The 12218-nt window shown below is 43.2% G+C and overlaps 1 protein-coding gene across 1 annotated transcript in view; it reads left to right on the forward strand.

The window, feature by feature from the left end:
* Positions 1-1638: 1638 nt before the first annotated feature.
* The window catches only part of LOC308092231 (vomeronasal type-2 receptor 1-like), a gene marked incomplete at both ends in the record, with an annotated part of 17896 nt that continues 7316 nt past the window's right edge, over positions 1639-12218 (forward strand). The window contains 2 exons of the mRNA XM_080438075.1: positions 1639-1999; positions 2106-2545. Of these exons, the coding sequence (XP_080294201.1) occupies positions 1639-1999; positions 2106-2545 (801 nt within the window). The remainder of the gene's footprint in view (positions 2000-2105; positions 2546-12218) is intronic.

The raw sequence follows: 12218 nt of genomic DNA on the forward strand, positions 1-12218 counted from the left end.
ATGTTGCTCAGGAGAGGAAGGTCTGGAGCTCTCTGCTGGAACTGTTGCCCCCGCGACCCGACTCCGGATAAGCGGTTGAAGATGGATGGATGGATGAACGGATTCCCTATAGACTCCCAAATGCTGCGTGACCTGAGGGTGCTGGACCCAGCCTATCGACCTCACATTACTCCAGAGTCGCGTAGGATTACACTTTCTGGACCCCAGGAAGAATAGTCTCCACTAAGGTGTAGACTAATGGGGATCCTTAATAAACAAACAAACAAACAAACAAACAAACTTTGTTTAGTGAGTTCCTCAAAGTACTGTGCTTCAAAAACGATAACAACAATAATAATAGTAATCATAAAAAGAAAAACAAAGATAAGCTAAAATAAGAATCTTTCAGCAGTATCCACAGCAGCATAACACAATAAGGGTAGAGAGAGGAAAAAAGTATATAAATGTGCCATGAGGCATATAAATGTGCATAGTGCATTAGCCATTTAGCTGCAGAAAAACAAGTGTATGATTTAGCAGAAAACATATATTATAGCATCAATAGTAACAGTACCTACATTAGTATTTTTTATACTAAAAGCAGTAAGTAGTCACATCCACATCACAAATGTGCACGATACCTTGTATTATGTTATATATCAGCAACAACAGTTTAATCAAGTCATTCAATACTTTTTTTGTTGTTTTTTTCAGTGGCAAGATTAGGAGCCCTGTTTCCTCAACTGGGTTTGCAGATGGATGATCTGAGGGAAGAGTTGATTCTCTATCAAGTTACTGACAGCTAGGATCTACCACAGGAAGAGAGAGTTGACAGGTTCTGGGGCCTTCTCGGAAAGGAGGAGAGGTTTACAAATCTGGCATCCCTGATGAAGGCAATGCTCTGCATCCCTCACAGCAATGCAAGCTCAGAGAGATCATTCAGCATGGTGAGAGATACCCTCTCAAAAAATAGAATGAGCATGGATAACACTACTCTTTGTGCACTTCTGTCTTGCAAAATTAACCATACCAGCCCAGTAGACGAGTATATTCCCTCTGAGAAAGTGCTAAGCGCTTTTGTGATGGAGGGAACAAAGAAGGCTGAAGTTCTTGAGTCTCATTTGGACTGTGCAATGTTTGGACTGAACTGTTGATCAATGTCTTTGTTTGTGTATGGCTGCTGTACATGCATTTCTTTTGTTGTGTTTTATCCTTTTGACAGATATGTACAAACATACGGTCATGTATATGCATTGCTATCAATTAAAAAAATCAATCAACCAGAAACAAATGTAGTGGAGTAAACATTAGATATTAACTGCTGAAATGTAGTGAAGTAGTAATGAAAATGCACACATTATTAATAGTCTGGCAATGTATATGTTACAGTACAGTGTGAGAAACCAGTATATTTGAGAAAAACTGAGCCGGGAGCGCCCATTTTTCCGGCACAGGGGGCCGGGACGTAGCCGGGTCCCCTCGAGGCCGGTCCCCCAGAGGGAAAAATAAATTATTTTCTTGTTTATCAAAAAGTACCATTGTCGGAGTCACGTGATGTGTTCGAACAAGATGGCTGCGTAAGGCAGAGCAGCTCTCGCGTCTAGTCACCATACGCTTTATTTCATAGCAAGGAACGCGAATCTGAACAATGTCGAAACAATGTCAAAAAGTACCAGAAATTCTAAGTTTGGGTCTAAACCAAGCACGGTCAGCACACATGGCGCGTCGGCTAACGACGGTGCTAATGCTAACACTAGCCACGCTCAGACCATACCGGCATCGCTGGCTGCGCTTCATGCGCCTCTCAAGTCCGGGGATCCCGGCCCCAGCCTTCTCTCTGGTGAGGTGACTAGGGAGTTTGCCAAACTCACTGCTTTGATTCTGGCTAAATCGGAAGCTCACGACAGAAAACTGGAGGAGATAAGAGTTATAACGCGAGCTACAGACGACAGGCTGAAAGACTTGGCCACCCGCATTACCCAGGTCGAGGGCCGTTTGGACTTCTTGGACGAGGCGGTGGGTGAGATGCGAGCTGTGCCCCAGGGCTGGTTCGGCGGAGGTCGAGGCATTGCGGCTGAAGATTGACGAGATCGAGAATTCGGAAAAGAGATGTAATTTACGCCTAGTGGGCTTTCCTGAGGACTGTGAGGGTACCGATACCATCGCATTCTTGTGCGAGGTTCTGCCGGCGGTTCTGAAGGTGGAGTTCCCGCATGGTTTGGAGTTCCAGAGGGCCCATCGAATCGGCAACGTGCGTGGAGGTGCTGCCTCCGACCGACCCTCGTCGGGGAGAACCATCACCGCCAGATTCCTAAGGTTCCAGGACCGGAACCGGGTCGCCGAAGCTGCACGCAAGATGGGTAACGTCACTTGGGAAGGCCACCGAATAATGGTCTTTGCTGACTACTCGAAGATGGTCAACGAGAGGCGCATGCAGTTTAAAGAATGTAAGCGGGTTCTGCACGAGAAGCACATTCGATTCTCTCTGAACTACCCCGCGGTTCTGGTCGTTCGCTCGAAGCGGGGCGAGCGCCGGTTCGAAGACGCCACAGCCGCCCTGGACTACGTACAATCTCTCGAGTAACGGTGTACTGTCATTCTCTGATAATTTTGCCGTGTGTATACTATTCTAATTCTTATTGTATTTTATTTTATTCCTAAACCTGGACTGAGTCTGTTTTGTTTTGTTCTAGTTTTCGCTTCATTGCACTCAAAGTAACAGTTTATTTGAGGCATCTAATATTTTAGTTTTGCTCTTGAACCTGGACTGAGAATGTTCTGTTTTATCATTGCTCCACTGTGCCCAAAATAAATAGGTTACGTCTGTTTTGTTTATTTAAATGACTATGGTGTATGAAAGACTTGGCCTTAAAAGCAGAAGTGGGGTGAACGTGGGGTCGTAATTATTATTCGACTCGCCCCGGGCTTCTAAGTCCGGGCTAGAAAACGTCTCTCTTATGTTTTATGTACTTATGAGGCGCAGTTTACGGAGCTAGTTCAGGCCAGGCAACTCAAGGGATTGGGCTAACCGATCAGGTGACTAAGTCACATGCACTCTTCTCCTGGTCGGTGAGTTATAAGTAATGCTCTGCCTACCTGTTCAGTCTGGTTGCGCTCTTCTGCTGCTCTGACGTGCGACGCTGCTGCTGCTGCTGCTCTGCTGCCGAGATCCTGCCGGATCTGCTGCCCTTGCTTGCTACGTATGCTGCTGACCATGAATAGTCTCATATTGTTCCTTGGTTGATGGCTATTGGCGTGCTGCCATTGTCCATGCTGCGCTAATCATAGCTACTCAGCTGCGTGCTACTGGTTCTAAACGTGGTATTACTTTCTTTACTTAAGTTAAAAATCGCTTGCTAAACGCTCAGCTCAAAAGCAGTAGCGTTCGTCATTGATCGATCTCAGTATGGTCAACTAGAGAGTGTAGAAATAGAGTAACGACACGCTTGATCCCGCCGCAAACGGGCTCCTTGGGTATAGTTCCAAACATTGGGACTGCATGCCTCATTGAGATGGAGCACTTCCGCATTCCATTCTTACAATGGGAGTCGACGCTAGTGTCAGAACTCTCTTTATGGCACTGGGTTAACGGTAGTTCACCAACAGTGTTGCTTAAGTTTCTGTTTCCTTATCGTAGCAACGATGGGCTTGGGGTTCTGTTATGGTCCCCGTTTAGCGTGTATTTGTTCAAAGTAGTTCACTTTATCTCAAGATTGGGTTTCTAGACCTAGTTGCTTGCTTCTCTCTCAAAAGATGACATCACCGATCTATCGTTCACAGAGGAACGGATGCGCGCGATATGGCTGGTAAGTGCTACTGCATGGTAGAGAGAGAGAGAGAGGGCATGGCGTCACTTTGTGAGTCGCTTTGCTTGTTCTGGCTCTAATGTTCAGATTAATATCTTTATGTAGGCTACTGGTTAAAACACGGATATGCTCAGTTGGCTGCATCTTGCTTAATTTATAGTTATTGTATTCATGGATAGTTCAGTGGCTTTAGACGGTACTCTTATTCTGAAGAGCTCGTCCACCGGATGTTTGAGGCTTATAGTTGATGACCGAACACTTCTCTACCCATGCGAGGAGAGAGGGGAAGCTAACTTGTGAGTAGTGTTCAAGAAGTAGTTGCACTGCAGTTTAAATGTTAATGCTGCTAGAATTCATTGAAATTAGTTATCTCTCGTGTAGCTGTCTGGCATCTATTTGCAGAGTAGGAAAACTCACTGTTCATGTTGATGCTAAAGTTGCAGCACTAAATTGCTGCCATCATCTCAATGTTCATGTTAGTGCTGAAGTTGCTGTACTAAATTGTACTAGATTGCTGCCATCAACACGATGGTCTCCATTATGCTAAAGCTCCTCACTGCATGCTGCTACTGTTCAGATTATGCTAGTCGTTCTTCAACTGCTACTAACTGACTGCTGATCATGATTAGGCTAAAACTGCTGACATTGTTTCTGCAGTCAATGCATGCTACTCATACTAGTGCCATCATGCTAATTATATTGACTGCATTCCTAGGCTACTGCATTAATGCTACTCATTCTGCAATTGCTGGCAAAATGTCTGCTAATCATGATTATGCTAATGATGTGGACTACATTGCTACCACTGCTATATCGACTAATGCTGCTAGTACTAAAAAATTGCTGCAAACGTGCCGATCATGAACATGCTAAGTTACTACTAGTGCTATGGCCACTACCTCATTAATACTGCATTCATCTACCTCACATTTAGCAATTGAAAGCAATATCACGCAAAGTCATTTATCAGCATTTATTGATATTCTGCTTTGTGCTTCTTTTCCATGTCCGGCTTAATGCATGGTGATGGGATGGCTAATGCCGACGGGGATGAGTGCTGTTCACCTTGGATACTGGGGAAGTCAGGTTTGCAGGCCTCTTCAACAGCGACAGTGTCAGTGTCAAATCATGTAGCATTTCAATTGCTCTAATATGTGGTGGAGGTAAAGTAGGCCGTTTCATATTACGATGAAATAATCAAATGAACTTGCAGTGCAGATTAGACGTTATTGGTTGCATTTCTACCGTTATGCTCTTGTATTGCTAAATTACACTTGTTAAGGATCAGGATGAGCTAAAGGGATTCTCATTTTGCTGCATACACTTGGATAAGAGATGGTAGAGACGTTGTAGCACAGGCTAACACAGTACGTTTGCTTCTTGTAGAAGCTTTAGATTGTCGTAGCACAGCATGTTTGCTTATGTGGAAGCTTTAGATTGTTGTAGCACAGGCTAGCTCAGCATGTTTGCTTCTATGTGGAAGATTAGATTGTTGTAGCACAGGCTAGCACAGCATGTTTTGCCTATGTGGAGGCGAATTGTTTAGCACAAGCTATCACAGCATGTGTTGCTTCTTATGTGGACAGCTCTGGATTGTTTGTAGCATAGGCTAGCACAGCATGTTTTGCTTCCCACGTGGGAGCTCGGATTGTTCGTAGCACAAGCTAATTCAGTTGTTTTGCTTCTTATGTGGAAGCTTGGATGGTCGGTAGCACAAGCTAAACACAGCATGTTTTACTTCCCATGCGTAAAGCTATCAAATTGATTGTAGCACAAGCTAACTCAGCATGGCTTGCTTATGGGGATAGCTCTGGATTGTGGTAGCACAAGCTATCATGGCATGCTTGCTTCCATGTGGAAGGTATATGGTACAGTATATAGAAAAGTTGGTTGCCAAGTGATGTTGTGATGTTATGAGCAACAAGCTTACAGAAGTAAAGTTATTGCAACAGGATAGATGGTGGGGCTTTAGTAGAGTCAAGATATCAGTCATTTGTCAATGTTGGCTGGTGCGCACCAATCCGCGAAATATCTCGCAGGACGGATAAAGAGGGACTCCGATCCTGGCTGCTCTGTTATCAATAGTTACACTATGTTGATGGGCTCTTTGCTTTCTCATGCTTATCAAAAGCTGGGTGACTGGAAGTCTTTGTCCCCGTATAAAAGGCGCTGCTTTATCCGCCAGATTGGGATGCTCACGGCATATTTGGCACCACATCACGGTGTGTTCATCACTGGTGACGAGTGTTGCAGCGCAACCAGCAGCTTGCGGTGTGCAACTGACTGGGTCAGGATTTGAGGCCACACTCGCGCATTGGCGTGCAGCATGCGTCCCCACACATCCACAGTGAAGCACGCACTTTTCACTGCGGATGTGTGAGTGGCTTCAGGAAGTAAATTCCTGTCCCAGCGGTCTATAACGGCGTCATCTCGTCCAGGGTGGCTTACCATGGTAATTGCAAGAATAATTCTGCTTCTGGTTCTAGATTCCAGGTTGAACTACCTACGCTCTTGGCGGCTCTGTGAGCTCTCAAGGCAGCGTGAGAGAGCTGCTCGAGATGTGGGCTTCTCAGTGTTCTCAGCACTATGCTGCATCATCTACTGTGCGGGCCAGCACAAGGCTCTCAAGGCAGCGTTGAGAGAGCTGCTTGAGATGTGGGCTTCTCAATGTCTTCTCGGCACCTATGCTGCATCATCTACTGAGCTGCCTAGCCTCGCTGCTAAACTCTGCTAAATCAATTCTGCCAACCTCTAGCGTCTGGCTCTGTTGGGCCGATTCAGACTTGCAACAGATGGCATTTCGTGCTAAATCTATTAGGCTATGGATGGAGAGGGATATCGGCGCTAGTTAATATTATTCACATGTCTAATAATCTGCGTCAAGCTCTGCAAGCTATAATTTAAGCTTGTATACCATATTCTTTCTGCATCAACTGCTATGATGCTAATTGCTAACATGCTGCCACATGGCGCTTAACCCATTTAGACCAAGGCCGATTTAAAATCGCCTTCTAAATCTGACTAAGTTCTGGGAACTTCAAATAGTTATTAAAAAATATATATAAAATGCATGTTGCTATACGGTAAATGGCAACATGAACCCAAAAATTGGTTAAATTGGTCATAGGATGGCCGGGCTAATCCAGAATTGCAATAACATTGTGTGTGTCTCTCCATCTGTAGGCCTAAACTTGAACTGGTTCACTGCAAAGCTGCGAGAGATCTGCTCAGCTGCGGGCTTTCTCCATCCTCCGTATTGGTGTAGCTACACCTGCAGCGCGGCTTGTCTTCTGCTTCTCTAAATCTATGGGGCGATGGTCCTCAGGAGCTTACGTAGATATTGGTTAATAAGGATGACATTCTGCAGGCAAAAAGCTCATGAGTATGAGTGCTCTCAATGTTCTATCGCTAATTCAATAAATGCTGCTTGAGCATTATTGACGCTTTAATTACAACTCGGGTGGATTGCTGGGGATTTAGTTTAGTGGTGATGTCATGGTGCTAAAAATGTTGGTTTATTTATAGCGCTAAAAAATGTTGGGCTTTCCTTGGTAGCGCAAAATTATGTTGGGCTTTCTATGGCAGCGTTAAAAAATGTTGGGTTTCTATGGCAGCGTTAAAAAAATGTTGGGTTTCTATGGCAGCGTTAAAAAATGTTGGGTTTCTATGGCAGCGTTAAAAAAATGTTGGGTTTTCTATGGCAGCGTTAAAAAATGTTGGGTTTTCTATGGTAGCGCTAAAAAATGTTGGGTTTTCTATGACTATGCAGTCAGGCTAATATATTATATATATATAGTACTGATTCAGATGTTAAGTAAAGATAGCACGTCTTTACACACATAGTCAGTACACTTTATTTATTATGGATGATAAACAATAGTTATCATTCATCATAGGATGACTCATTATATATATATGTGTATATATATATAGCAGATTTCTTTGAAAAAGAAATAAATATAGAATGTCCTCTTCGAATCCGAGTTGGTGCGGCACAGCGTGGACGCCATATTAGGATACCGTCTAGGACTCCTGAATTCAGGGATCAGCGGGTACCTGGATTCATCAGGCTCGCTGAACACATGGATGCATGCTGCATTTGTTTAGTTAAATTTAAAAATTTATGATGAGGAACTCAGTCATTATATCATGTTAAATTATGGAGCTCCACCATTCTCACAGATGGTTGGTCCGGCGTCAGGCCCTGTGCTCTCAAGCCGTTTTGGGGGTTCTTGCTGTTTTGGGGGTTTAATTCATTCCCTGTAAATGCTAATTGGCATGTAACATTCATTAAAATGTTATCCTTACAGGGAATGAATGGATTCAGACGCCAAACTATGCTTCCTCTTGTTCTATACCATGCTCAAGCTTGCTAAATATATATTGCTAATAAATATATATTCTAATCCAATCTAAGAGTTGTCTGACTGAAATGAGGCGCAGTTTACGGAGCTAGTTCAGGCCAGGCAACTCAAGGGATTGGGCTAACCGATCAGGTGACTAAGTCACATGCACTCTTCTCCTGGTCGGTGAGTTATAAGTAATGCTCTGCCTACCTGTTCAGTCTGGTTGCGCTCTTCTGCTGCTCTGACGTGCGACGCTGCTGCTGCTGCTGCTCTGCTGCCGAGATCCTGCCGGATCTGCTGCCCTTGCTTGCTACGTATGCTGCTGACCATGAATAGTCTCATCCCACCGCCTCCCCGGCATCCACCTGTAGGCTCTGTTTCTAGATCCCCTTGGGGGTTTAATTCATTCCCTGTAAATGCTAATTGGCATGTAACATTCATTAAAATGTTATCCTTACAGGGAATGAATGGATTCAGAGGCCTGACGCCAAACTATGCTTCCTCTTGTTCTATACCATGCTCAAGCTTGCTAAATATATATTGCTAATAAATATATATTCTAATCCAATCTAAGAGTTGTCTGACTGAACTACTCTTATTCATGGTGAAATTAGAAAGTTAACTTAACTAATTCTGTTCTTGTTTTCATTTTAAAAAAACCCCACATGTGATAAGGCGATTGATTTGTATTAGGTTCCGATGTATAAAAGAAAGATGGGCATTTAATAGGAAGAAGCTTTGTTCACAGAACAGTTTTAATTTATTCATGTGGGGTTAGAGGGCATTTCAATTGTTTTACCTCTATTTTCTAGTTTATTTTCGTACAAAGGCCCATGTCATTGCATTTTTTCCATTTGTTGTATTGCTCGAAGGATGGGCTTGAATAACTTAGAACCAGGTTTTTGATGTTTTTATTGGCACTGTTAAAAATCAATAGGTGACTGTTGTGCGTGCTGCATTGTTTAATGGAAGTTCCTTGCTATGTTGTATACTTATTAAACGGAGATTGGGATATTTTTGTCCCCACTCCGGCATATTGGTCTTAGGATAGCGTATGGGTGGGTGTGGGTGGGCTCGGGTTCCGGCAGCCGTTAGTTGGAGGATCACGGACCATGCTGAGGGGGGGGGGCGAGCGTCTTTTTTCGGACGTTCTTTTTGTTCTTTGTGTCTTTTATGTTTTTTGTTGTGACGAGTGTATATTTCACAGGGATGCTTGTGTGTTTGCACAGTGGAACTAGGACCGCTACTCTTAAGAACATATAACGAGGCTTTGGAGGAGGGTTATCTCCCTCCTTCTTTATCTGTCTGATTAAGGTCATTACATCATTGATTCTTCCAGATCAGAATTGTTTTGGGAGTGGCCGATGTGCGGGATCGCAGTGTGTCACAGCCCAACACGCTGTGAGCTTGTAGATCTACTTTTTTCAAGACATTTTCAAAATTATTTGAATTTTGTATTTGTATTTGTTTCTTTTGTTTTTCGTGTCCTTTATGTTTTTTGTTGTGACGAGTATAAGTTCCACAGTGATATGCTTATCGTTTTGTTGATGTCTTTGTTTTCACTGTATGTTTGTATGTCTTGTGTGTATGGTATTGTCTCATTATGGTGGTCGGTGATATTGCTTTTGACGAAGACTGTTTTTGTGATGTATGCTGTATGGTTTGTCTCATTATGCTTGTCTCAATGCTTAGGGTGACTATCTGTATGTTTGTCTAAAAAGAATAAAGTACAAGTCATAAAAATGGGCCTTTCCAGAGCAACTTATACATTTACATTATTTCAAATGGACATCTGTATACGGGTATTAAACTTTTGACAATCTTGCACAAAAAACAAAAACTATTAAATCATAACGGCTGACTTAGCAAGGCACTGACCCATGTGTTATTTAATTAGTGTTATTGCATAGTGTTTTTTTTAATCCTCATGGCTTTTACACAGCCATGTATCTGAGACCTGGGTTAATTAAAAACAAGATGTTTGTGTGTGTTTAGCTGCCTGTCAGATGACATCACTCAGCTAAGGGGCTGTCATTTGGGAGCTGCCTTAGGCTTCACCCTTGTTTTTCCTCACGTGAATATCCGAGTGGTTAAGGTGCGTACCACATAGGGGAGAGGATCAGCAGTGGAGGGCCTGCACTGCTGAGGGGCAGTCGCCGCCAATGCCGTCGGCCTAATGCGAAGCCTTTGTCAGAGTCTGCTGTTGCAAACAGATTTCACTAAAACAATAATGGGAAAAACACCAACAGCCACCAACATCAAACAAATATCAAGACTGATTGTTACTACTATAATTGACAAAAGCTCCGAAAGTTCGTCCGGGATTCGCAAGCACAGGATCACTCCACATGCCTCCAAGACCCGCCACAGACTGTTGATCAGAGCTATGGCTATGATTTAGGCATCTTACCCCACCTCGATCAGTGATCAGACTCTCGGCTTGATTGATTCTCTGATTTGCCTATCAGACCCTCAGCCTGATCTGGCAGGTTGCCATAGCAACCAGATACAGGAAGTCTGATCTCTTTATCACATGACCGAGGTTGGGAGGTTGGGACTAGAGGTTAGGGCGGCAAAGCAAAGCGGGGAGGGAGGAGAGGAGAGGAGAGGAGCCGAGAGGAGAGGCCACAGGGGCCGAACTTCGCATGACGTGTGTGCAGAGTGACTAGGCCAGTGCTGTCTGGACCAACCTCGGATCGGGCCTAGATGTGAGGGCCGCGAAGCCCTCACATCACATAGTTATAATTATTCTCAAATGATTTTCTAAAAATCCATGATGCATTTCATGACAAACAGTGGTAAGGCAAGGCAAGGCAAGTTTTGTTATAGCACATGGCTGTTCAAAGTGCATAAGACTGATAAGACATCAAGATTATTAAAGGACATTTGAATGTAATAAAAGTCAAAACGGGTCAAAACAATAACAATGCAGTTGAATAATTAAAGACATTTTAACAATAGGAAGCGGTACATTTTAAAGAATTAGAGTTGCAGCGTATCTGCCATTTTCTGGAGGTTTGTTCCAGATATGTGGTGCATAAGAACTGAATGCTGCTTCTCTACATTTAGTTCTGATTCAGAAAGCAGACCTGTCCCAAATGACCTGAGAGGTCTGGATGGTTCAATAATAAGATGATATCAATAATAAAATAATACGCCCACGCACATTTATTGAGAGAGAAGCAATGTTTCGGTCACTGATGACCTTCTTCAGGCATCTAATGAGAAAATGTATTCTGGCCCTAAACCATTCAATGCTAGCCAATTAAAATGTACAACATAGGCATTTAACACACGCTCTTATCCAGAGCAACTTCCAATAAACAAGGTAATTCATAACAAATAGAATGCAGAGTCAAGTGCCTCAAGAAACTAGGATAACAGGTAAACAATTAACCTAGCATTTGTCTAAACAACATGCTATCTAAATCACATTCTTAAGATGCTATCTATCACATTATCAACCTTTGTTGAAGTAAAACACATGCACCCAAGAGAAACAAAAGACTTGAGAACGAGGGACAAAAATATGTCTGCATAGTAGCCATATCCTGGTCAGTCGTCAGCATGGTAACAAGAAGAGTGGGCACCTCAATGTTAAATTGGCATATTTTTTTAAAAAGTAGGCTATATATGATTTGAGCGTGCTTGAACATTTGATATTTAAGGCGTAGGCTACAAATTGCTACAAAACCCGTGGCTAGCCTACCATTATGGACATAAACAATAAGTTGAAGGGTAAATTAGGTCTGATAATGATGTACAGTGCATGTTCAAATCATGTATCCTACTTTACATGAATTCAGACCATTTTCCAAAATTGCTGTATTTTTTTACATTTTGGAAAGGTGCCCATCCCACTTTATCTGCCAGCATCATTCGAAAGAGAAGGTGGCAAAAAGGGGTACAGTTCTAGGGGGAGTCTGAAGAGGTGAGTCTTCAGATTTACAGTGGAAGATTGGGAGCGATTGTGCAGTTCTATTAATAAAACATCTACTGATGCACAAACTTGGACACATCATCAGTGCTGTTTCCTGGAGTCACTGGGTGTTTCGGGTCTTGCAACAGACACCCTCCTCCCCGACCG

The sequence above is a fragment of the Gymnoscopelus braueri genome, assembly GCF_963280865.1.
Source record: "Gymnoscopelus braueri genome assembly, chromosome: 9".
Classification (NCBI taxonomy): Eukaryota; Metazoa; Chordata; class Actinopteri; order Myctophiformes; family Myctophidae; genus Gymnoscopelus; species Gymnoscopelus braueri.